The following is a 26,105-nucleotide window of genomic DNA, read 5'->3' on the forward strand; positions in this document are numbered from 1 at the left end:
AATAATGCATCCAGTGCGCTCTTACCACGACCAGAGACTCTCGCATCGCCGTCTCCTTACTGAATCCTGACAATAGCCAGGCGAGGCAGGTGTCACCACCCTCTAGCTGAGGAGACTGGTTCAGAGAGGTTAAGTCACATGGCCAAGACTGCACAGCAGTATGAACCCTCTCTGACTCAAAATCCTGCTCTTTCCACTAAAGCAGGCCCACACCCCAGGGCAACACTGAAGTTTCCCCTCAAGCCAGCAAAGACCCATAGACTCACCGTGCCAAGGTGAAAAGCGTCGGAATCACCCTCACGATAGTTTTTTGCTTTTGTTTTTTTGAGACAGGGTCTCGCTCTGTTGCCAAGGCTGGAGTGCAGTGGTGCAATCCCGGCTCACTGCTACCGCCACCTCCCAAGGTCAAGCGATTTTCATGCCTCAGCCTCCTGAGTAGCTGGGACCACAGGCGTGTGCCACTACGCCTGGCTGATTTTTGTATTTTTAGTAGAGGCAGGGTTTCGCCATGTTGGTCAGGCTAGTCTCTAATTCCTGGCCACAAGTGATATGCCCACCTCAGCTTCCCAAAGTGCTGGGATTACAGGCATGAGCCACGCACCCAGCCTCACACTCACAATAGTAACTACCATGGACTGGCTGGCCGCCCACCTCACCAGACCCTGCCCTGTGCCCTGTGCCCTGTGCCTTGTCCTCACTGACCTCTTACAACATCCCAACGAGGCAGGCATTCCCACTGGAACACAGCTGGAACAGTTTCCCGGTGTTCCAACTGTGGCTGCGAGCAAAGAGAGGTTAGGTCACTTGCCTCAAGTCACCTGCGATTGAATGGCCAGGGGGAATGGAACCCAGTTTAACGGCCAGGAATCCTGAGTGCCCTTCCACCTGCGCCTTGCTTTTGCCCTCAGATCTAGAGTCTGAGGCTCTACCCCAGTCCTGCCTAGTTGGGGGCACCGAGCTGCCTTTCAGCAGATGTTCCCTCCCGCCCCCACCCCTTGGCCGATCCAGATAAACCTGCAAGCCCCACCGCAGGCCCATTGAGAATGTGGCTTCCCTGCCCACAGCCTGCTTTTTCCTGACACACTTTTCCCTGCTCATGCCAGCCCCACACCCTTTGACCCTGCTTTTACATCTGCAGAGTGGGGACCATGAGACCTACTTTGAGGGGTCCTGGGAGAGCTAGAAGGGGTTCCTTCTAAAGTTCTGCCCCGTGGCCTGACCCACTGGCAGATGGACCGAGCACCTGGGACATAGCATGGGTAGACAGTGCCAGCAAAGATCACTCGCCCTCCCCCTTGCTTCTGAAGTTGGGGTGGAGTTGCTGATGACTGGAGCCCAGCTGGCCCCAGCCCCACCTGAGGTCCCTCTGGTCCCTTGGCTCCTGGCTGCCAAACGGTGTGGTCTTGGGAAGGCCTGGGCTGGCCAGGTAGGTTTCACCTGGGAAAGAGGTGGCAGCTCTATGCCCATCCCAGCCTTCTTAAGCCACAACCCTGAGCCCTAATTACTCAGCTGGGGCAGAGCCATCTCTATGGCAACCAGGTTGGCCACCCCATCACAGTCAGCGAAGGTGCTTCCTGAGCCCTTGCACCAGCAGAAGTCAGCCTCGAAAAGCAGCAAGCCACCCCTGTACCAGGGCAGGAGGTACCCAGAAGCAGGTGTGGCCTCGCCTCTTCTCAGACACCTCTGCCCCTCAGCTCCTTCTTTGGCCAGCTCTGAGTGCTTAACTCTTGTCTCTTGTCTCTTGACCCCCAGATTCCACAGCCCAGGGTCCAGAGACCAGGACAGGCTGAGGTCACAGTGGGCTGATTCTGCCCTGCTTATCTTATCATGGCTGTTAACGTCAACGACCTAGCACTGGAAAAGAGCTGTGCAATTAGACTCTGCCCTCCCACCTCTGAGCATCCTCCCAGCACAGGAGAGGGAGATGAGGCCTGCCCTTCCTTCCGCTGGCTGCAGCTGTCAGCCCCTCTCTGGGGGCAGCAAGGGGTAGGCAAGCTGGCTGGGAAGGGGCTGTCCCTTCTGGGAACCTGGCTGCCGGGAAGCTGTAACCAATTAAGGGGCTGTGCAGGGAGGCAGGGTGGGCTGTGGCAATGGCCCATCCAGAAGAGAGGACAGCCGGGGCCAGTCTGCCTGGGTGGGGGAAGATGGAAGGAGGGCAGTGGAGGGCCAGACACACAGGGGCCTGGCGGGCGGGGAGAAGGGGAGAGGTGGGGAGGCCCAAGGTGACCAGATCTAGGATGTGGAAAATCTGATGCTCTAATGTGGATTCAAGAAAACCACAGGATAGGCCGGGCGCAGTGGCTCATGCCTGTAATCACAGCACTTTGGGAAGCCGAGGCAGGTGGATCACTCGAGGCTAAGAGTTTGAGACTGGCCTGGCCAACATGGTGAAACCCCGTCTCTACTAAAAATAGAAAAATTAGCCGGGCGTGGTGGTGTGCTACTGTAATCTTAGCTGCTCGGGAGGCTGAGGGAGGAGAATCACTTGAGCTCGGGAGGCAGATGTTGCAGTGAGTTGAGATTGTGCCACTGCACTCCAGCCTGGGAGACACAGTGAGATTCTGTCTAAAAAAAAAAAAAAAAAAAGCAGGCTCTTAGGCCCCAGCTAAGGCCCACTGACCAGGAATCTGCATTTTAACAAGGTTCCTGGGTGATTCCTGTGCACGTAGCAATTTGAGAAACGCCAGGCTAGAAGGTGCAGTGGGGATGGATGATTAGAGCTGGCTGGAACCCTACCTGGCAGAAGGGTGGGGGCTCTGGTGCCAGGGCAGTGGGGGAGGGCTGGGAGCTCCCAAGCCTACTTCCTTCTCTCTACAGAAGGGAGGGGTTCAATCCAAAGAGATGAAGTGTCCCAGGTCAAGTCCAGTAGGAACACAGCAGGTGCTGGGTTCCCAGCCTCATCGCCTCTTCAAGCCTTACTGGGACTTCTGAGCCAATCCCTGCCTGCCAGTCTCCCCAGTTTTCTCCCTCCAGGGACTCTCTGGAAAGTACAGGTAGGGCAAGTGGCTGTGACTCACTGCTGCCCCCCTGGGGGCACCATGGGAACCACAACCTCTGTCTGGGCCAAACAACCTAGAACTAGGATCCCACAGGGTTGGCGGCCTCTGGTGGGGCGTGGGTGTGGACAGGAGCACCCCATCACAGCTGTCCCCTCAGAGGAGCCTGGACCAGTGGATTCCTGCTCTCCTGTTCTCAGGGGCCGTCAGCCATGGGAATGGGGCAGGTCGCTGGGCTAGGCCTTCCACCCCAGACCTCCACTTAAGGGGACATCACTCTCAGGAGGGTACACCTTCTGCCCTGAGTCCTCTGCCCACCAGCCTTTCCCTCTAAGATCCTGAAAGTATCTTGCGCGAGTGGGTTTTCTTTGGCCCCTTCTCAATCCACAAAGGGATCAAAGCAGGATGGGAATTCTTATTTTCACTTGTCAAAGTAAGAAACTGAGACATGGAGAAGATATTTTGGTGAAAGAGCTGGGAAGCAAACCCAGGCCTTGTACGCTCAGTCACCAAGCGCCCAGTGGCCACCATGCTGGGCCTGGCTCTCCAGGCTGCTTCTGACCCCGTTCCCCTGCCTGGCCACTCCCATGCCGCTGCCCATTCCCACACACGTCCCTCTTCTTCCTGCCCCCGGCCTCCCAGCCCAGTTCCTCGGAGCAGCGCAGGCTCCCTCATTCTCACCATGAGCATCTCGCTGGTGAGGGAGTTGACAAGGTCTGAGACGGAGGAGCGTGTCTCGGTCCGGCGGTCGGACTCATCGTGGGGTGTCTGGCCCGGCACCGGGGCTGTGTTCACCGCCTTCCCTCCTGCAGGCAACCTGGGGGCAGGGGAGTCCAAATGAGATTGGGCTGGGAAGTGAGCTGGGTTGGGCACCCCGGCCTGGGGGGTGGCAGGACCTTCTCTGAAGACCCCAGCAGCTGCCATCCCCGGTGGGCCGGCAGGAGCAGTACTCCAGTCCACGTGGACACCTGGTTTTCCCTGGAGACCCATGCCCGGGGCCCATTCTCCTTGCAGCCTCTACCCCAGGTGACTGTGGCTTAACTACTCCTATAGTGGATATTTTGGGGGGTGTCCCCATTCTTCCTATTCCCCAGAAACCCCCCACCCTCCAGTCATTGGCTTGCATAGTCGGTCTCTGAGCTGGCCACCGCCCCCACTCCCCAGAGGCTTGTTCTATCCCATCCGCCCCCAGCCTGGAAGGGGGAGGCTCCACCGTGGCGTGGTGTGTCCAGGTGCCTCTCCGCGTCATTACCCTCTGCAAACACGCCCAGAATGTCTGTTTCCCAGACGCCCCGCCTGTGTTTGCTTGGGCTCATCAAGAATCCTCTTCCCACCCTCCAGACACGAGACTGACCAGGTGAGGTCAGGACAACTCTCCACCGTGACAGAGTGTCCTGCATTTGTGCTGTCCAGTGGAGCAGCCACATGTCACACGTGTGCATTTGAGCATTTGCAATGTGGCCAGTGTGGCTGAGAGCTGAAATTTTAATTTTGTTGAATGTAAGCTCATTTAGGTTTAATGGCCCCATATTGGATAGGGTGAGCCTACACCCCCTTGCTCCCCAGTTCGCATCCTTCTCCCACTTGCTGAAGACTGTGCATTTGGTAAGGCTCTCACCCAGGGTCACAGAAAGACGGGCACCACCGAGAAGCCCTGCCTGCAACTGACTCCATGCCGTTCCCAAGATGCTGGGCTCTTTGACCCAATGGCTGGGTGGTAAGCCCAGGCTCCGTTCAGCTGGGGGTCAGGAAGGGGGCACTAAAAGCCTGCCCAGGGACCAGGCTGGAATGTCCCATGAGGAGGAAGAGAGGTAGGGGTAGGTAGGGAGGAGGAGATGGGGGACCAGTAGCATGAGGCTCAGGACAGGCTAAAATAGAACAGCTTTGAGAGCACACAGCCACAAACTGGGAGCCACACGCTGAGGGTGGACATGAGCCATGGCCCTCTGGTAGAGAGCCTCCAGCACATAGGTGACCACGACAGGCACAGACAGACATGCACGGAATATGCCAGGCCCTGGAGGGGAGACATCAGGATCCCAAAGCAGGGTGCACGTGCGCACACACACACACGCACGTACACACATACACACACACGCAATGCACGCACATACACACATATGCGCATACACACACGCACATGCACGTGCATATGTACACACACACATGCACATGAGCCCCACAGACATCTAGAGGGGCAGGGAGGGGATGGCAGAGGCCACAGGCAGGCCAACCACAGCAGCAGTGACAACACACATACAGCGATGGCACGCAGGGATCCCAAGAGGAGATGCATTGGGGAGACCCAGGCATGCCACGTGTGCACATGAAAGGGGACAAACTGAAACGGAAAGGGCAGGGAGTGGTTTCAGGGCCCAACATCCTGATTATTAGAAGCACGATACACCTGCTGTGAAAACCTGGCCCTGCCTCTGCAACACGGAAACGCCCACTCCACCCAGCGACACGCGGGCGCCCCTCCCAGAGGGCCATGGCACACATGGACATGTGGACACACGCACCACATACACACACACACACACATACGAGAGGACACGTGCTCACACGGGCAGGCAGGGGGTAGGAGAGGAGCCCGAAACAGCTGGAGAGGTAAAGTCAGGTTAGAAACAGAGTGGGAGAGCAGGGAGAGTGCGAGATTGACTGCTGAAGATATGAGAACGTTAGAGTTATTTGGCCACGCCGCAGCGTCGGCACAGCTGCCAAGCAGCCTGGGAAAGATGGTCAGCACCACTGAAGCTGTCGGAGGTCACAGAACAGAGAGACAGAGGCGAGAGGCACAGAGAGAGGCAGAGGGAGAGGCCGAGGGGCCCATCACCGGCCCAGGGCAGCCCTGTGAGGAGCAGATGGGAGAAAGGAGACAGAGGGAGAGAGAGGCCAAGAAAGTTAGTCAGAGACGTGTGAAGGCTGCCGGGTGGACGAGGGGACAGGGAGGAGCGTGCGGCCAACAGGAGAGGCAGAGAGGAGGCGGGGGACACACACCGTGACAGAGGAACATGGTGGCTTCAGAGTAGGGAGAGCAATGGGGGTGGCCTGGTCCCCGCCTTGCCCTGTCCCCCAGTTGGGGTGGGGGTGGGTCGCGGTGGAAACCATTTGGATCCCAAGAAGCAGTGGTGAAACGATGGCAGACAGCATGGCGGGGGGACACGAGCAGAGTGGTTGAGGGCGGAATGGGCGCAGCAGGGCGTGGAGCCAGGGCCTCCCTCCCTCCCTCCTGGGAGCGCAGTCTGAAGTGTGGTGCCGAGGCCCAGAAGCTGAAGGATCCCAGATGGGGGACTTCAGGGACACCAAGAATCGTGGGGACAGAGGCAGTGACTGGCCCTCCCATCTCCCGCTGCTTGTTGGACACACTCCCACGCTGCTTGGAACCTGGAATGGCCACTCCTCCTCCCGGGGCGCTGTCTCCCATGAGCCTGCTGCTCACAGACCAAGGGGGCTGAGTGTCCTCCCCGGTGACAGCCAAGGGCCACCACTCCTTCCTCCAGAGACATCTGGTCAAGGGGTCAGCTGGGGAGGGAAAGGTGGGGCTGGGGGCAGAAGGGCAGACTCTGGGTCTAGAAGGAAAGGCTGAAGAGGGAGGGACAGCCGCCCCAAGGCCACCACCCCAAGGTCTGAGGGTCTAGGAGCTCAGAGGGGTGGGGCCCTAAGCTGCCTGGTGCCCAGTGGGTGGTGTTGGTGCCAAGCTTTGGGAAGGGGAGAGTCTGCTGGGAAGGAAACTTTGGATTCTGGACCCCTGTGGCAGTCCACCACCCGAGAAGCACCCCAGTGGCCATGAGAAATGAGTTTCCAGGATGGGTGGGCATGACGAGGCGGGGTGGGCATGACGAGGCGGGAATGGCACGATCCACTCGGAAAGTCAGGCTGGGTGGTGGCGAGGGCACACGGCCTCCACCCCCACACCCACCTTTCCCAGGAAGGCAGGGGACAAGCTGATGTGATGATCAGAAGGGATGGGTGTGTTAAATATGGAGTGAGACCTAAGTGGCAAGGAGGTAAAAATAGACTGTGGGTGACAATGGAGCCGGTTCATTAACACATGGGTGATGTGAAATCTCGTTTCCAGCCTGCTTCTGCTCCCTCACGCTTCACACCTTTCCCAGCACCAGTCTCAGCTTCTTAGTGGGCGTTCAGAGGACTTCAGCCACCCCCTGTGTGCCTTCTCGCCCCTGGCCCCTGGCCCTCCCAGTGGCCCTCTGACTGCCCTGCAGCCCAGCTTTGAGACCCTGGCTCAGGAAGTCACAGCTCCTGTAGTGCCCAGGTGGGTCAGGGGTGGCAGACTCCACTCCTCCAGTACCCCTGCACATGGGCTCAGTGCCTGACACCATTTGTGCCACTCAGTGAAAGTCCCCACTCTCTGGGGACTTTCAGCCTTGCCCACCACAGACCATGCAACTGTGGATTCAGGATGGGAAGAAACTGGGAGGGGTGGTCTCCAGGAGCCACCAGAGGGACAGGCAAGCCGGCCATCTTGCCTTTCAGCCTATCCACCCTCCCTAGCCCACAAGCCCAGGGCAGCAGCCTGGGACAGTCCCTTCTGGCCCCTAGGGGCCTCTCAAGAGCCTCAGGATGGCCTGTCCAAACAGTCCCTGCCCAGTTCACAGGACACATGCCCCAGCCCAAAGGCCTGTTTCCCTCATGAAAAGCTTAGCATATCTGAGCCTGAGGGGCCATTCCTTAGAGGTTAGCCTGTCCAATCCTTCGCTGGACAGATAAGTGAGCAGAGAACTCAGAGAGGGGCTGTGACTTGCCCAAGGCTGCAGAACGAGGCTCTGGCAGAACCAGAGCGGCAAGGCAGATGTTTTGGCTGCCAGGCCACATGCTCTCTTGCAGGCCTTTGGTCTGATGGGAAGCAGACCCGATCAAGGTGACAAGCCCTCCTCCCATGATTCCCAAAGGCTAATTCATCCTGGAAACCACAGGTGTGGTCAACCCAACCTAAGGTCACGCATCCACTGGCCCCAGCTGTGGGATGCCGCCTGAACCCTGGGACCTCCCACCCTACCCCTTGCCCATAAGCAGCGCCCCACCCCCTCCCTGAGATGGAGACAGTAGGAGATGCTTCCCTGAATTCCTGATAGCTGAGGCTGTGGCAGTTTAAGTGACCAGCCTTCTGCTTGGCCTGTGCTGTGGCCACACAGGCTATGCCCGGTCTCCACAGGGTCCCGAGGCCAGCTGCAGTGACAGGGAGCCCAACAAAGCCAGGCCTCACCCTTGCTCAGGACGGCTGCCTGCACCTCTCCGGGCCCTCCCCAGCTCCGTCCTGGTGCCCTGGCTCAGGGGAGAGCCTTCTGGTTATTTCTGGTCACCAGGCCTCTCCCATGCCCCAGACCCTCCCACCATGGGCTCCTCTTCCATCAGCCAAGCAGCCCAACAGGACCTCCAGGCAAGAGGGAGGTTGAGGGGGTGGGGATGAGGGAGAACAGGCTGGCGCCCCTTCCCTGACATCCCCCCCGCCCACCAACCACCAGAGAAACAGGGATTTCCGGTTGGGGTGGGGACAGAGATGAAAGATGGAGGGGCAGCAGAGAGGAGCCAAGCAGGAAGATGGGGCAGAAAAGGCTGCGCTTGCTCCGGGCCGGGGCAAGCATGCCGGAGAGCAGGCCTGATCCAGAATGGTCCCAGGATGGCCGCAAGTGGCCTCAGACCCCAGGAACACCACCGAGGTGGCCGTGCGTGAGGGCACCGGCTGGGGAGAGGGCTTGTCCTCCCGCTCCAGCATCCGCTGAAGGCACCACCACCTCGTCCAGCAGCTGGGGCCGGTCGAGGCAGGCGGCCTCTCCGCGCCTCCTTCTCTGCCGCCGCCGCCGCAGGCCCTCGCCTGTGCTCGTACCTCTTGTCCCCCTGAGCGTTCTGGTTCTGCTGGGTTCCTGGGTTTTGCAGGTCAGGGATATTGGCAAAGTCATCCTGTTCCGAAAGCCCTAAGACCAAGGATAGCACCACCATCCGGCCTTCCCTGCCCAGGGTGGGCAGCCCACAGGCCAGGGTGAAACGAGGAGGCCCCGTGGGCGGGGGCAGGGGGGAAGGAGAGAGAGAGAGAGAGAGAGAGAAAGAGAGAGAGAGAGAGAGACAGAGACAAAGAGAGAGAAGAAAAAAGTGTAAGAAACTGGCCCTGCAGGAAAGAAAGCAAACGTCAACAGTTGCAGGATAGAGTGGGGAGAGTGGAGGCAGGGAGGGAGGGGAGGTGACTACGGCCTGAGACTCCACTGGTCCAAGCCAAGAGCAAGATTCTCCAGAGCTAAACTGCAAGGGGCTGGGCAGAGGCCTGCAGAGGTGGCCTGTGGCTGGGACAGTCCCAAGGGAACACGGGGGTTAGGGTGGGGGGAATGAGCATAGGCCTTGGGACCCCACAGATTTCCAAAGGCTAATGCATGCCCAGCTGGACTCGCTCTGACCATCTGGGCCACTGGGAGAAGAGGGAGGGGCTCCGTCACTATCCTGCACCGGCACTGCGCAGGCTTAGAAAGTTTTGAAATCCAATGGGCACTGCACCCTGTCCTTATGGAAGCCCTTCATAGACAACGCTGTGTCATGGTGAACCAGATGTCCTTGAAGCCAGGTAGGGTCTAAGGAGCTACCTCCCCTAGGCTCCTGGATATACAAGGCCATCAGAGGAGAATGAAAGTCCTTTGTGGTATATGGCAACTCGGCCATAGTGGCTGTCTCCTGTGTCCTCCTTGCTGGAGATCCAGGGAATGAGCACCACTGCTGAGTCCAGGTCAAGGGCCTCTCATTGGAGAAGAGGTCCAGAAGGCACCACAAGCCAAAGTGGCGAGAAAGTGCAGGAACTTGGCAAGGTCTGGAGAAGTTTTGGCAGGACTGCAGGGAGCCTGTGCCTGCAGTGAGAGATCGTGCTTTGAGGGAGCATGGTCAAGGCTGAACGGGGAGGGGGTAGGCAAGAAGGCGAGACTCTCTTGGAGTGGACATGTGGGCAGCCGGATGAGGCCAAGTGTGACACCTTTAGAGGGGGCATTCTCAGAGAACCATCGGGCAACTTGCCAGGGTCTTTGCGAGGTTACCCGCATTTGCCGGGCGGGGGAGAAGGGAGCATCATTGGCGACCCTGCTGTCCCCGAAGACCATCAGAGTCCGTGAGTGTTTTCTGGGTGTTTTGTGGAGCTCCTCCAGCGCTGGGCCTCTCATCAGAACAAAAGGAGAGGGAGGGGTTCTCGGACAGGCCAGGCAGGAAAGCATGTCTCAAGAAGGGCCAAAGGGAAGACAGTAGGGCTGACGGAATATTCTGGAAGGGAGAGGATGCTGGGTCAGGAAGCCTACCACTTCAACCACTGTGAAGGGAGGCGAGGTTTACAGAGGAAGAGCTTGCTCTAACTTCTCAGAGCAGTTGTCAAACAGGGAACAAACAGGCGAGAAATAGCCTCTGATGTGAGGGGCGAGGGCACGAGGGTCTTGGAAAATGGGACATTACCTCTGGGGTCCCAGTGAACGGAGGGAGCTAAGTGGCTGCTGTGACCTCCCTGTCTTTGCATCTTTGGTCCTGGGCACAGTTACTCCAGGCTGACCCTTGTGCTGGGATCTAACTTTCGGGAAAAAACTCTGTCCCCTCCCTCAGGACAAATCCTCCTTTTCTTTGTTTTCTGCCCACCAGTACTGTTTCAGAGTTGGTAAAATTCCATTTGGCTGCTCGGGAGCTAGTTGTGCTGGGGGAAGGCAAACTCAGTGAAAACAACATGTTTTTTCCCCAGTTAATGCATTTTTTAGATACTCCTTTTTCTCTTCTTGAAACCAGAACAGCTCCTCTGCATAAATTCCCGATTCGTCACTCTCTCCAGCTCTGCAGGCCGCGAGGGTTAGGATGAGGGGCAGGGGCTGGAGAGTGGAGGGAGAAGCTGGCAATGTTAGGGGAGTCATGACCATCAAGCAGAGGGCTGCTGCCCTCCCTGCAAGGGGTGGGTGGGATCATGGGGGGTCGGGACAACCCTCGCCACCTGCCTCTCTACTGGATCCACCAGCGTTTGGGCAAGAAAAGAGCCTCAGAAACAGGGCAGCTAAATTGTAAATCAAGGGGCAAATTACAGCCCACGAGCTAAGAGTGGTTTTTACATTTTTAGAGGGTTGTTTTAAAGAAAAAAAGAATATGTGATGGAGATCACATGCATCTTGCAAAGCCTAAATTATTATCTGGACCTTTCTAGGAAAAGTTGGCTGACCCTTGAGGTGAGCTCTGGAGGTTGCCAGCAACTAGGGGGACATGAGACTTGTCCTGAGGCACAGAGCAGGGACAGAGGATGCTGTTGCATGCGTGATGCTGGACCAATCCTGGTTAGCTGAGAAGGCAGCAGGCAGGAAAGAGATGGTACCCAGGATCCTGGCAGGCCCCTGGCCCAGTCTGATGGCTGCTGGAACAGGAAGTAGGGTGATAGCTGTGATAAGACAGTCTGAGGTGGGGAGGAGCAGGGACGTGCAGGGGCCCAGCAGGCTCTCAGTCCTGTTCAAGCCACGCAGAACCAATTCCCTCGACTCTCCAAGATCCACGCCTGGATCACGGCCTCTGTCCCAAAACAAACCGCCACCTGGAAGACAGGAGGCTCTTCTGGGCATCTCATCTTGTGCAGGCGTCCAGTTAGATTCCTGCAGGTCCTCGAGTGGGGTAGAGCCCCAGAGAATATGGTGTCCTGATTTGCCAAAGAGTCACAGGCAGCATGTCTTGCTGGCCATGGGCCACTCGCACGGGTATGGGAAGCTGGCACGGCAGGGCCTCTTCGGGTGGGGTGCCTCTCCCAGGGCAGCGCTCCCATCTGCCCGGGAAGGCCTGGCTGAGGTCTCAGAGGAGAGACAGGATGCTCCGAGGAACTTGCTTGCCTTCAGAATCCCTATATCTTGCCAATGCTTCCCTTTCCTCCTCCCTTTCTCCTCGCCCAGGCTTAGTGTGCTGGTCTCCTGCTCCGTGAAAAGTGCTCCCAGGGAAGACCTGGGCGATGGGAACAATCCCCAGGGCCTAGAAGGAAGCTCATGTTAGGGCAAAGGAGGGGGCTGATATTGGGGATGGCAGCCCAGACCTGTCTTAGGCTCTGAGAGTGGAGGGCAGATGTCCAGAGAGATGCTGGGGAGGGGGCTTCCTGGGTGGGGCCCCTCCAGGGAGAGCAGGGGGTAGGCGAATGGCTGGAGGGAATGGTTAATGTTAGACACTGATGGTGTGTTGTTACTTCTTAGACCTGTATACTTGAAAGAAAGCTCCAATTTAGAAACAACCTTTTCTAAAGCTTTGGGGCAACATCTCAGATTTGTCCTCAGGGGATGGGTCATTACTGGAGGAAGGAGACTTGGGAAGTCAGGACGGGAGCTGGAGGACAGGTGGCTATAGAAGGTCAGAGAGATGGGGGAGGGCTGGTGGTAGGGACAGGGATAGAGGAAGTGAGAGGGAGGGAGGGGTGTGGGCCAGGAAGGCTAGCAGAGTCGGGTTACAGGGCAGAAGTAAATTGCAGGGGAGGAGGCAGGGCTGGAGATGAGTAAAAGGGATGGGTTTGGGAGCAGAAGGGGGAGGAGAGAGGTCACAGGAGAGAAGGAAGACTGGCCAGGAGGCCAAGAGCAGCCTGGGACTAGCTGGGGAGAAGAGATGTATCTCAGGGCATTGTCCAGTGTCTCCACCTAACTTTTAGGGGGGAACTTCCCTGAGCCCTAGAGCACTGAGGGGGGCAGGGGTCCTCATAGGGAGGTGGCTGAGAATCCTTCCGTGGTGGCCTTCAGGCATGAGCCACAAGAGGCTAAGGAAGGGGCTGCCGAGTCTGCTTGGCACCCTGCCAAGGGGATGGAGGGCCGGGAGGTACACACAACCAGCTGCTCCCAAGGAGATCTGGGGGGCAGGAGGCTGGGTCAGGGAGGTGGGGGCCGGCCCGCTCAAGGGGAGGACTTACAGGAAGGATTTCATGTCCAAGCCTCGGTTTCGAATCTGCCCCACCACGTGGTCCCAGCTGCCCGGGTTGGAGCGGCTGCGGCCCCCCGCCGCCCGGTACTTGGAGCCGGCCGAGGTGCCCTGCCGAGCCTGGCCCCGGCCATAGGCCCGGGGGTTGGGGCCTGGCGCTGAGGCCATGTGGGCCTGTAGCTGGCCCAGGCTCTGGCTGGTGGTGGGCTGGCTGGGCTGCCGGCCCCGCTGGTGCTGGCTCAGCGGCTGTTGCAGGCTCTGCTGCCGCATCAGGGTGCGGGGTCGCTGGCATTTCGGCTCTCCCGTGGAGCTGGGGATAGACTCAAGGGTAGTGGCCGTGGACAGGGTGGAGTCCTCGAAACTTGGGGCAGGTGGAGGAGAGGAGAGAAAGGAGAAGCAGATGAAGGGATCACAGTGGAAGAGAAAGAAGCCGAGGGCCAGGACTAGGAGGCCCCAGTGCAGGGTGCGCGCTGCCGGACCTCGCCAGGCCTCCATCGGAGCTGTCGCCACCGCCGTCGCCGCCACTGCCTCGCCCAGGAGGCTGCAAAGCCCTCGCGCCCACCCTGAGGCCCCAGGTCGGCTCTGCCCACCCACCTTCTGGCCCTGGCTCAGCTAGTGCCAGAATACCTCCTGGCTAGGCCGACCTCCCTGCTGGTCTGAGTGGGCTGCGAGTGCTGCCGAGGCTGCGTGGTGAAGGCAGGTCCCCTGGGCCCTGCGGCTGCCTGTCATGTTGGAGTGGGAGGGGTGGAGGGAGCTGCTGTGGCCCCTCCCACTATCTCACTGGGGGACACCAGGAAAGTCTGCCTCTGTGTTCTAAGTACTGCCATCCTTTGGAGACAGGAAGAAATCCAGGCCAGTGCAGAGCTGGCCTAGTAATCCTGGGGAGGCCGGGGAAGCCATTAGTTCTTATACTTTGTCCACAGAGGCAAGGAAGCGGCAGACCTCTACCCTGTGGCCAGCGCAGCCTTAGGATTCAGGCTCTAGCGTGGATCTTTGCCCTCTTTCCAGGGTTCTTTGTTTCCGAGGTCCAGCATCCTCTCCTGGGACCTTGGAAATATCTCCCAGTCAGAGGACTGGACCAAGAAAGAGTGCAGACAGGGTGGAACCCAGTATCCCCTCATCCGACACTTCACCGCAGTTCTAACAGAGAACAGGGTGACTGTCTTTGATGTATCTGCAAGGGGATGCTCTCCCACAGGCCCATCAGCATCTCTGAAATGCACTGGGAAGTGGGGCAAGGACAGAGAGGAACTAGGACATGGCTGGTCAGATGCAGTATAGCCTCAGAGAGAACTGGGTTCAAACCCCACCTCTGCCACTTACTAAATATGGGACTCTGGAAAAGTGACTCCACCTCTCTGGGCCTCAGTTTCTTCATCTACGAAATGGGAGTAATAAAATAATCCCCAAGCTTCCTCTGTCACAGAATTGCCATGAGGATCTAATGAGGTTGGGCTGTGTTGAAAATGCTGTATTGGTAAAAGCTCCCCATGCCAGTGGTTGGAGTCAGAAGTCCCTGGCCACCCCTGGAGAATCTGTCTGCTTCATGCGCTGGCTGGAGATTTCACCATATCCCACAGGCAGGGCTAGAGCCAGGCTGCCCCCAGGCACCAGAGCGGAGCCAGAGACTGGGCTGAATGAGCAGCTTTGGGTGAATCATTTCTCATCTTGGAACTTCAGGGGTTCCAATCTTCTCCTCCTCTGTCCCTTCCCTCCACCTCTCAATCCAGTGGTCTTGGGGAGGGGTTGGGAAGCCACTGCCTGTGGGCCACATCTGGCCTGCTGCTTGTCTCTGTAAATAAAGTTTTATTGGAACCAAGCCATTGGCATTAGTTTACATAGTGTCTCTGGCTGCTTTCATTCCACAATGGCAGGGTTGAGTCATTGTGCAAGACTATATGGCTTACAAAGCCTAAATATTTCCCAAGTGGCCTTTTACTGAGTAAGTTTGCTGACCTCTGGTCTAGGGCCGTGGGGCAGCCAAGTATCCCCTGGGCTGCCCAAGGGAGGAGGCCCCAGAGCCCTTGGGAGCCACCTTCACCACTGCAACCAGACCTCAGCTTTGCTCACCCTCTGAGCCTACCCTGGGAACCAAAAGACAACAGTTAGGCTACCCCTGTGGGCTGAGAGAAAGAAGAAGAGAGAGTGAAAGAGGGAGAGAAAGAGTATAGTAAAGAGAGAGCGAAAGAAAGAGAGAAGAAAGAAAACGTGGCTTTAGCTGGGGTCTTGGAGGGGTGGCAGCCTTGCCTGACTCAGGCCTGAAATCCGGGCTACCTCCAGGGGCAGGCCCAGGCCTGGCTGGCCAGGTAGGCCCACAGCTTCCTGGGGGCAGGTCAAGGCAGAGGGAGGGCGGCATATTGGCAGCTGCCTCCTCCCCCTCCTTGGTGACCTCATTTTGGTTTCCTATCACATCCAAAATTAGTCCAATTTACAACCTCTCAGTCACAGGAAACTAAAATTGGTTCCTCCAGGCCTGGAGGCAGCGGATGGCATGGAGGCCTAACCGGCCTGGAGACTGGCCGGGGCAGGCTGGGAGGGTGGGGCACTGGGCCGGGCTCTCTGAAGGGGTGTGTGGCTTCCCTGTGGGACCTTCCTGAGGCCAGATGTTGGGAGAAATTGGCTTGTGTGCACTCAAGCCAACTAGTGGAAGAGATCTCGGTACGGTGGCCTTCAGTGCTCCCAATGGCAGGAACCACAGGTCTTCTGAAGAGAATCAGGAGGGCCCTCAGTTGAGGCAACAGGATGGCCCAACAGCTAGGAAGGGGCAGGGCTGTTGGCCTGTTAAGTGGGAGGCTGCTCCATTAACTGGGAGTTCCAACTTCTGAAAATGGAATTCATACCCCAAGGGAGACTGGTCACAGCTCAAAGGACTCAGGACCTAGAAGGGCTCTGATGAGGGCAATCAGAAGTTTCCAAAGGCCAAGATGAGAATAAAGCTGCCTCATGAGAGGGGATATACTGTCTGTGGAAAACAGGGGCCAATCCTTCGTCCATCAGCCAAGAGTGGGCCTGACGGTTTGACAAGCTCAGACAGCTATTACAGAGGGGACGGCTCCTTCTGCCTGATGTCTAGAACACCCCATGATATCTGGCGAGTGAAGCTAGCTGGGGTTTGACAACCCAACCTCCAGGAATACATGGTCCCAACAGCCAGTGGTGGGATAGCTTGGTGACCAAGACTGGGACAGCCAACGGGGATGGCTGAGATGAGGATGAACCGATGGGGCAGCCTGCGGCTGCTCGTGAGTGGCTTCCACAACAGATGATGTATGGTTCAAGCAAGACTGGGACAGCCAATGGAGTCACCCAATGGTCAAAAATGGAATGGCTCAACTTCTGGGTCTAGAGCCATCTGCTGGCAGTAAGAGGGAAAGCCTGGGAGCTGATGGGTGATTGTCAGGTTGAGAGTGGGCCAGATACCCAGGATGAGATGGAACAACCACAGGCCTGCTGCCCATGGAGGGATGACCTGGTGGCTGAGATGGGGCGGCCAATCAAAGAGGATGGGATGACCCGGGGACTGAAATGAAGCTGCCCTGGGGGCAGAAAATGGAATGACCTGGTCACTGGCAAAGGAAGGGACTGATAGGGCATCAGCCAGAGGCTGAAATGCATCACTGTATGGCTGAGTTCATTGTGCCAGATGGCAAGGATGATGGGAGAGTCTCATGAAGGGATGGAATGAGCCAGGGGCCGAGGACGGCACCTCTGGGGGCAGCAGCGGGCATGCCAGGGGTCCCGCTGTCCACCCTGGCAGGGCAGGCCTGAGCTCACGGCTCCAGCAGCCATGGGGCGCCATCACTCACTTGGACAAGTTGAGCTTCCCTGCGGCCAGGTGGCTCTGCACCGTCCGCCAGCGGCCTCTCCCCGCCTTGCCACCGCTGCCCGGCTCGCTGGGGGCAGCCCCGCCGCTTCTCAAGGCGTCCTCTCCAGGTGGCGGCACCGGCGCCGGCTTCTCCCCCAGCCGGCCTTCCCGCTCCATCGCCAGCCCCGCCGCGGCAGCCACTTTGGCGCCGGACAGGAGGGTGCCACTGGAGGCATGCATGAGGCAGCCAGGCCAGAGGGGCACCGGGGGTGGCGGTGGGGGAGAGAGGGCAGGCCATACGTGGGGGTCGGGGGGTGGAAGAGGAAGAAAAACAATAACAGATAAAAGGAAGAAAGAGACAGTGAGAGAGGAGGAGGAGAGAGACAGACGGACAAGAGACAGACAGAGAGAGAGAGAGAGACATCAGCACTGCAAATGGGTTAACAGCGGAGCCTGCAGAGAGGAGAGAGGGGGACCGGGTGGGCTGGGGGTCGGAGAACAACGCACCACGACAACGGAGGGGGGGCCCCTCCCCACCGCCTGGGGCAGGGGCGGCGGGGGTTGGGGGAGGGCAGCCACCTCCAACTCTATCCCACAGGACAACGAAGGGTTAACGACGGAGGAAGAGCGGGCTGTCCAGGCCAGGAGGCCCCAAGGCAGGGAGAAAGAGAAAGCCGTGTTAGTCAGAGTTCATCACCACCACCACCACCATCACCGCCACCACCGCCACGAACCACCGACCACCGACCACCGACCACCGAGCAGCCACGGCAGCACACAGCGGGGAGGAAGAAGCGACCACAACCGAGGGGGCGGGACCCAAACGGGCAACCCCATCCTGACTGCACAGAAGGTGGGGTGGGCCCCGGGACCAGCTGGGGGGGCCAGGTATGGCTGCCGAGGAGGCTCTCTTGTAAGGCTGGCCCTGGGGGAGGGGACGGGAGCGGGCAGGCAGGTGGGCGGGGGCAGGTGGGGTTGCTCGTCTCCATGGTCGGCCTGCCCATGGGGTGGATGGGTGGGGAAGTTGGGGGACAGGAGCGAGAGGAGAGAGGGAGTGAGCGGGGCCAGGGGTGGGTGGGGGTGGGAGGAGGGAAGGAGGGCGTGCGCGGATACTCGGTACATATGATCAAACCAGGTAAAGTCACTCACTTGAGGGACAGTCGTGGGTCGCCATAAGGGGCGTAGGGTGAAATGTTTAGAATAAACTCCTTGGGAGGGTAGGAGCTCCATTTCTGCTGCACTGTGCTCTCATTGTTATTCCAAAAGTCTCTGTCTAGATCACTGGAGGGGCAGAGAGAGAGGGGAGAAAACAGGGAGATACAAGAAGAAACAAGAACTGCAAGTCCTGCGGGGGCAGAAGGGACCAGGGCCCCGGGGCCGGGCACACAGTGGGCAGGGCTTCATGGGTCAGCTCCTGCGGGAGGAAGAAAGGCAGGTGGGCACCGCAGTCTGTGCCTGGCACACACACGCATACACGCACACGCACACATGTGCAAGCATACCCATGCACACGTGCACGCACTCGAGGGCCAGGAAGCCACACAGAAAGGAGGCAAGCGGCAGGCGGCAGACCGGAGCCTCGCACCTGGGAAACTGGTGGGAGAGAGAAAATGATGAGCGGAGGGGGACAGAGGGGAGAAGGGTTGGGGACGAGGCCTGGGGTGAGCAGGGGGAGTGGGAGAAGGAGAGTGCTGGTTTCTGGCTAGACGGACCTGAAAGGCAGATCAGGCCCAGGTGCCAACTTGCTGGGCCCTACCTCTCCTGGCCTCAGTTTCCCTGCCTGTCAAAGGAGAAGACTGGCTGTAACTGCTATACTATCAACTCTCTCACTGCAGAATAAAAGCTCTAGTACTGGAGAACTCAAGGTTCTCTCCTCTTCCACCTTCTCTCCACTGAGGCCCTCCTGGGGCAGGCCCAGCCCCTTGCCCATCTTTCTCCTCCTCCTCCCACTGGCCTGAGGGGCTCCCTGGCTTCCTCTGCTCTCTCTTCTACTCCGTGAGGCTGGGCTGCAGCCTTAACCTAAGACTGGGGGATCTCAGCTGAGCTGGAGACCATCTCTACTCCTTGCAAATGTGGCAGCTGGGTCACCCCACTCCCCTGAAAGGGGAGCTTTCCTGGGCCTCTGACCTTGCTGAGGATGTCACTAAGGTAACCAGGGGGCCCTTCTGTCCTTTGTAGCGGGAACCTGTCCTTCTCTCGGTGTGTCCCTGGCCTGCCTGCTGGGGCAGCCCCTCCCTGGGTCCCTGTCCCTTTCTAAGGTGGAGCTGCTGGGTCTGGAAGGGACCCTCACCCCACACTCTCCACCTTCTCCTGAGAACGTGGGGACTTGCAGGTGGGGTGGGTGGCAGAAGCCTTGGCCGGTGGAGGGCATGGCTTAGAAACCCTGGGAGCCAAGGACAAGGGGTGCCACCAGCTCATCAGGCTACTGGGACCCCAAGAAGCAGGACTGGGAGTACAGGGGGAATAGAGACAGTGACTATTCTGGAAGGCAGCCATGTTTCAGGCACGGGAATGCCTCTAGGGAAGGGGCCCCGGGAAAAGCGCTGGGGTGGGCCTGGGGAGGACTGAGGCTGTGCCGCTCCCCAAGCCAAGGTGGGGCAGTGTGGGGAAGGGTACCGGCGGGGGCACACCCCACCCCCCAGGATCAAGCAAACATGTTCTTGTGGGACCTGCTTTTTCCTCCATTTAGAATTTGACCTTGACCTTGGTTCTCAACCTCAGACTCAGGCACAAAAGTGAGAAAGATGAAGAGAGACTGAGCTGCCACCATAGGCCCAGATGAGATGGTGGCATTGGGCATCCCTGCTGTAGACAGATTTCTCTGTCCAGAGTACACCTTGGAAATGTCTCACAGGGGACTCTGTGTGCAGGGTTCAAAGCCAAAGCGTAGAGCCAGCTCACAGGGGCAGTAAGTGGTGGGTATGGAGGAGGCAGGACAGGCCCCAGGGGAACCTAATCCCTTGACAAAAAAACCCCCTTCCCACCACAGATGTCCCTTCCCAGCAGAGCCTCACACAAGGGTATGGATGGGGCCTCCCTGTGTCAGGTGTAACAAAGATGGAACAGGTAGGAGCCCCCCTTTCCCGCTCCCTCCAGATCTCCAGTATCTAGGGCCATCCAACCCGAGGTCCCAGAAAAAAAATCCACCCAGAGTCACCACTGCCAGACTTGTCTCCCACCCTGTGTTCTGAAGAGCTCCAGGGTCCCTCAGGTTTTTCCACTGCGGTACTGGAAAAAAGGATCTTTGATTAAAGAAATTTGGGAGACACTGATTCCTTTACCGCAGGACTTCTCAGAGCCTTTAATGTGCCCATGAATATCACTATTGGCAAGAGGGAGATAGAGTGTGCAGTGTTCCCCAAACTTAGTTGGACATGAGACCCTTGGTTCGTGGAATAGCTATGACTCATCTGTGGGGCACAAGGGCCCTGAGGAACGCAGTTTGGAAAGCACTGCTAAAGAACACAGTTTCCCAGAATCCTTGATAAGACGATCCTTTGTGGGGGGTCCTAAGCCCATGGAGGGCTGTGCAGGAAGGAGGCTCTGCCTCCTGTGACTCCACTGACTTGGGACCTTTCTGTTCTCTGGAAAGAAGCAAAGGCCTAGGTGCATGCAGACACACATGGTGGCTTCCGTCCCTCAGGGCAGAGGGCCTCTCCACTCAGCAGCATCGGGGGCAGGCTAGGATTGTGAGTGTGGGGGCTGAAGGACCACACAGAGGTAGGCTGGACGGCCACTGCTGCCTCACTTTGTCTTAGAGAGCCCTCATGGGCACTGGTCCCAGCCTGGCACAGCCTGCTGCCCGCCCTCCCCCTGGTTGGGAATACTTGTCTCCTCTCGTGGGCCCTTTCCAGGACTCCGGGCCCTGCCACACGCACCCCTATCCAGGAAGGTTATGATCACCTGGCAGAGGCAGGCCCCCAGCCCTGGCCTATAGCTGTAAACGGCCTGTCCTGGAGGAGGCACAGGTGCTCCCTCGCCTTCAGAAAGCCCGGGCCTGCACTCTGCAAGAGCCCCTGAGCCCTGCCAGCACTTGGCTTTGAAGACTGGAGCCTGCGCAACCAACCTAGCTTCAAAGGCTCCCACAGCCTCCTCCTGAGCCTCCCGCCCTCCCCTAGCCTCAGCTTGGCTCATCCCTCCTCTTGCCCCACCCCAGACACATGCACACAGCTCCTACCAAGGCCCCAAACAGGATCAGTGCAAGAGATGAACAAAATGGGGCAGAGGAGGACCTGGGAGGGAGCCCTCAGGAGTGGGGTGGAGGGTTGGGGAGGAGTGGAGAAGAGAACAGAACGTGGAGAAATAGGAAAGGGAAGGGAAGGGAAGGGGAAAGACACACAGGGGAAGGAAGGGGAGACCAGCAGTGGGCAGGGGCCAGAGGGCAGGGGGAGGGTGGCTAGGCCTTCAGAGGGAGGAAGAGTGGAGGTAGGGAGGGCTGGGGGCGCTCGGCTTCTAGGCAGAGCCCTTTGCCCGGCAGGGCTTGGTCCAGGCCAGGCTGAGATGTGGGGCTACCACCCCTACCTTGACCTCTGGGCTCAGCAGAGAGGAAGGGGCTGGGGCCACTGGCCAGTGGGCACAGAGGCCTCCCCCTCAGCAAAAGCCTCCATTTCCAGAGCCCAGGTGGCCTGAGTCCCCAGCCAGGTGGGTGGGGGACTTCTCTTGGTGTCTCCCAGTGACCTCAGCAGAGGGCTGGCCAAGGTGGTCTGCAGTGGGAGGGCAGACCCCTTGAAGAGGGCTCTACGGCAGAACAAGGAGACCTGGGTGAGGCAGAGACAGCCAGACACGCAGCAGCCAGTGGGGGTGACGGGGAGGGAGGGACTGCTCCCCAGCGCTCTGCTCCCCAAGTGGCCCAGACACAGGTGTGTCTGCCTCCCCACTTCCAAGTCATCCTCAAACACTGGCAGGATCTGAGACAAGAACCTGGGGCCCACTAGGGAGGGGCTTCCCCAGCCTAGCAGCAGGGGCCCCATGAGAGGGGCCTGGAGGTCCAGGGAAGCCTGCGGGTGGTGGGCACAGTGTGTGTGACAGGAGGGTGGGATGAGAAAGCGGCAACCAGGGTTGAGGTGGGCGCAGACGGTGCGAGCAGCGGAAACGGAGGCCAGGGACTCCGGAGCACTGCGAGGGGCTTGGGCACAGGCAGAAAAGACGGGGCCCCTGAGTTGTTGGGGGTGTGTGGAGGGTGTAGAGAGCATGGCATCAGGGTGTGGGGGAAGTGAAAGTGTGTGGTCAGGTCTGTGGGGCTGGGGGAGAGAAGGGGATCCTCCCACCTGGGCTGCTTATGTGGCCCCATCCCAAACTGGCAGCCTGGCACCTACTTGATAGCCTTCTTCTCACTGCGCCCACGCCCTGAGTCTGGCGTGCCCACCGTCTCCAAGGAATTCTTGTAGCGTTTGCCCTGTGGAGATAGCACTGGGGTCACTCCTGGGGAACAAGACTGTACCCTCCCCACCTCCCCAGAACAGGGACCCGGGGGTGGGGGGAAGAAGATAGACTGGAGTCGGGCCATGGCAACAAGGCCAGGACCAGCGTGTGAGGCTGTCACCGCGGTGGGGGCCAATCCCCTGGATGCCTGCTCCCTGGTTGGCAGCTCCTGGGCCCCATCGGGCTCTAGGACCTGCCCCACCCACCTCAACCTGAACTTCATCCCTGACTCCCAGGGATCAGCCCCGCCTGTCTGCCTATCTCCTGGGGCTCTGGCCTAGCTCCCAGAAACACAGTTCCCTCTGCCACGGACAGACGGCTCTCAGGCGCCTGGCCACGTCACACTGTCCACGTCACCGCCCCCAGATGGTGGGGGTGGCATCCTGCAGGGCAAGGTTGGCAGTGGCCAGTGATGTGAGCAGTGGGGGCGGGGAGAAGGCCATGTCCCCAGTCCTGCTTGGGGCTGTGTCCACCATTGTCTGGGGGTTCTCTGGGGGGTCCTTGTGCCCTGGGGCTGTGAGGCAGGAGCAAGGCTGTTTTAGGAAGGCAGTCTTAGGAAGAGAGACTGCCCGCTGACTCAGAGGCAGTTGCGGGGAGGCAGCCTGAGACTCTGCCCCCCAGAGTCCCTCACACTAGCAGGGGGAGGGAGGGGGCAGGGCAGCGGGTGGGTACCCCAGGTCCTCCAGCTAAAGGAAGGGCCGTGGGCACAGCGGCAACTGGGCCTGCTGCCGGGAAGGTGAGCACCATTCACCTTCTCAGTTTGGGTTTCTAAATTTAGCTCATGCAGAGCCTAGCCCCATTAACATTCCTGGCTGCCACCAAGCGTCCTCACACGCACCCATGGGCCACAGACCTGGGCCAGGTCCAGGGCTGATATGGGCAGTCGGGGGACAGGGGCTGTGCGGGGGTTGGGGCTGCCTCTCCCAGCCCATTCTCCCACTGGGCACTGGCCTGCCCCTCCCCGGCTGCAAACACACACACACACGCACACATGCGCACACAAATGCTTCCCAACACCCCGTCATGTGCACCAGCACCACAGCCACAACAGTCAATTATTCCATCCTCTCTAAAGCAGAGTAAGAGCTGTCACTGCCATGATTCCTGTCACAGCCATGCTCCCTGACGCTCCTACCAGGGGCAGCCCCTTCCCAGGCACGGGAGCCACCTATCTAGGGAGACTGGCAGCAAAGCTCCCTCATCCCACCAGCAGTGCCCTACACCTCAGCGTTGCCTGGGGCTTGGCTCCAGCAATGCCACATGTTCCCCCGTCATCCTAGCCAAGTCTCTTCCCTTCTCTGGCCTCTTTCCTCCTTTCTGAAATGGTGTCACCATATGAACCCCTAGAAGGAAGACTCCTCATCCCTCCAGGCTCTCATTACAGATATGAGTATTTCTGTTTACTTACTTCAGCTCCTATCTCCCGGCATGTGCTCCCACAGAGGCAAGGCTGTGGGTTTCTGGTACCTAATGTGGAACCTGGTACTGGGCAGTTCTCAGAAATCCTCATCTGGAAGTATCCCTTCTATGGCCCCACCCACCCTGGAGTCTGGGCCCCCAGCAGCTACCTCTAAGTCAGAACTTTAAGAGTTGAAATATAGAGATGCCGGACACCCTGGGTTCACAAAAGCTGCCACTCATAGCTCCATCTCCGATCCCTCCCATCACTACCCAGAGGTCCAAATCTCAAATAATTCACAGTTCCAACTGGAAGTTGGAAGATCCTACGAGGCTGTGCCACAGTGACCTCAGGACCCCTTTGGCAAGACCCTCAGGCAGGAGCCCCGCCCCACTATTCTCCAGCACACAGGCAGTGCCGGTCAAGAGCGGGGCTGCTGAGGGCATCCCATGCCACCCCTCGCCCTTCTCTTCCTTCTTTCTGGCTTGGCAGGAGAGCTTGCCCCGGCCAGCACCCTCTCGTAAGGCTGGTCCGCTGCCCCTTCCCCGAGGCCAGGAAGAGCAGGGTCAGCCCTTTCCGAGCCGCACCCCCACAGACATTCTGGGAGCCTCTGTCTGCCCCTCTTCCTTCCCCAACTCCGAGAACCTTCCCCTCTGGCTTCGACTATTGCTCTGCAGCAGAAGCCGAGGCGCTATGGGGGACAGGAACCAGGCCAGGACTTGATTTGGAGAGCAGGGGGACAACCCAAGTTAACAGGAAACCAGGCAGGGTCCAGGTGACATTAGGCAGCTCCAAAGCAGCCCAACACCACCAGCCCGCTTCTCAGGGAGGGGTGGCCAGGCTGATCCGGAAAAAGCCAGCTGGAGATTAAGGAAGTTATTAATGTTTGGAAATGGGATCTGGGCTGTCAGGGTATCACGTCACTGCTGCTGAGGGGACAGGCAGGCAAGGAGAGCCCAACAACTGTGTGTGCTGGGGGATGGGACAGCGTTTTAAAGTCCCTTCCATGGAGCAAGGAGACAGCCTGATCAACGAGCTCCCTGGCTTCTGGAACCCCTGAGGCAGAGAGGAGGGGGTGGCAGGGCTTGGGGGACTGGGGAGAGTAGCATTCTATCCACAGCAGGTCAAGAGGGACAGCCTGTGGTCTGGACCCTGGGAGGATTCCTGGCTGGGGATTGCGGGGAGGGGCTGGGACCAGGGAAGAGGTTGCTTCTGCATCTCTCAGCTCCCAAGGTCCTTCCTGTGCTGACAGCCCCCCATCTGCTGCAAAAGCTGTTGTCTTTGAACTCCTGTCCCCAGGCCCTGCCCCTGACTGGAGGTGCATGGGGGTGGGGTAGAAACCAGTTTCAGTTGTACCTGGGTCCTGGAAGTCATCTCTCATCACACACACCCACACCCACACCCACACACCCACACACTGCAGCACATATGCAGGGGAGGCCAGGAGGGTGGGGCAGACCCCAGCATTGGCTCACACAGGGTTCTGATGAGTTGATGCACATCCTACCACTGAGGGGTGAACAGACATACACAGACAGACAGACACACACACACAGACACACACACACACACACACACAGTGCACCAATACCCTCAAAGTCAACACACTCAGCACAGACCCCACACAGAACACACACACAAGGTCGCCAGCAGCGCCTGCTCATGCAGCCTTCTTCCCTGGCCTTCAAATCCAGACAGACAGCAAGACAGCCTAAGGGGCCCTGCAACAAGATGCTCAGGGCTGCAGCTATACTCAGCCACTCCCCCAACCTCCGAGGACACTCACACACAGAGGCACATGGCCCAGCCTCCTCCACCACCTTTCCTGAAATTCTGAGACAGATGCAGACACAGGGGACCCAGGAACAAAGCAGGGCAGCCAGCCCGTTTCCACACACCTGCAGGCAGAGGGGGATGGGGTCACGCACACACTCGCACACATGCACACACACTCGCAGAGGGAGCAGAGCTGCCTCCACTGTGGCTCCTCCCCAGGGGTCGGAGCTGCCTGAAGTTCAACACCCAGGATGGAGCTGCATACTCCCAAGTCCTGAGTTTGCCTTTCTTGAAGGAGGCATGCTGAGTTCTGGGACTCTCTGGTCTTTCCCGCAGGTCTCTCACAAGACCCCAAAACCCCTTCCCAGGGGTATCTGCCCCTTTTCTTCCTCCAGAGGAGTGGGGCATGAAGCCTCTACCCACCCAGTGCCCACAGCCACACTGCTCCCCCCTTGTCCTTAAGGCCCCCCTGTGGTTGCGCAGGAAGAGAATGGGGTTCCCAGAGGTGGTGCCCTGCTCCTACTCCCACCATTCTCGGCCCAGGGAGATGGGGGATGCTTGCCAGTGACCGTCCTTCACCTGACTCCGCCAAAGGCGTCGCACCTCGGACACCCCCGGGCCAACCGTCGCCTCCCCGCCCCCTGCTGCCCCCAAAGTCCCACTACATTTCTGGGCCAGGCGGCAGGAATGGGGACGGGAGTGGAGGTCTTGCGGAGCAGCGACTCGGGGAGCTGCGGGCTGAGGGCTGGGTGGGGCGGCGCGATGCGGGGCGGGCGGCTCAGCCCCGCTCCCCCTACCGGCGCCCTCGGGGGAT

General features: G+C 59.0%; 1 protein-coding gene across 15 annotated transcripts in view; it reads right to left on the reverse strand.

The window, feature by feature from the left end:
- SYT7 (synaptotagmin 7) overlaps positions 1–26,105 on the reverse strand; it is a 66,534-nt gene that overhangs the window by 15,113 nt on the left and 25,316 nt on the right. For 3 of the 15 annotated variants that reach the window (XM_032153036.2, XM_058438783.1, XM_032153034.2), the window contains 5 exons: positions 22,011–22,090; positions 16,697–16,921; positions 12,883–13,251; positions 8,845–8,967; positions 3,678–3,813 (listed from right to left, as the gene is read on the reverse strand). In XM_032153036.2, the coding sequence (XP_032008927.1) occupies positions 3,678–3,813; positions 8,845–8,967; positions 12,883–13,251; positions 16,697–16,921; positions 22,011–22,090 (933 nt within the window). The other 12 variants (XM_032153035.2, XM_032153032.2, XM_058438782.1 and 9 more) reach the window with 9 other exon arrangements.

Source organism: Hylobates moloch, unplaced genomic scaffold (genome assembly GCF_009828535.3).
Source record: "Hylobates moloch isolate HMO894 unplaced genomic scaffold, HMol_V3 SCAFFOLD_5, whole genome shotgun sequence".
NCBI classification, from domain to species: Eukaryota; Metazoa; Chordata; class Mammalia; order Primates; family Hylobatidae; genus Hylobates; species Hylobates moloch.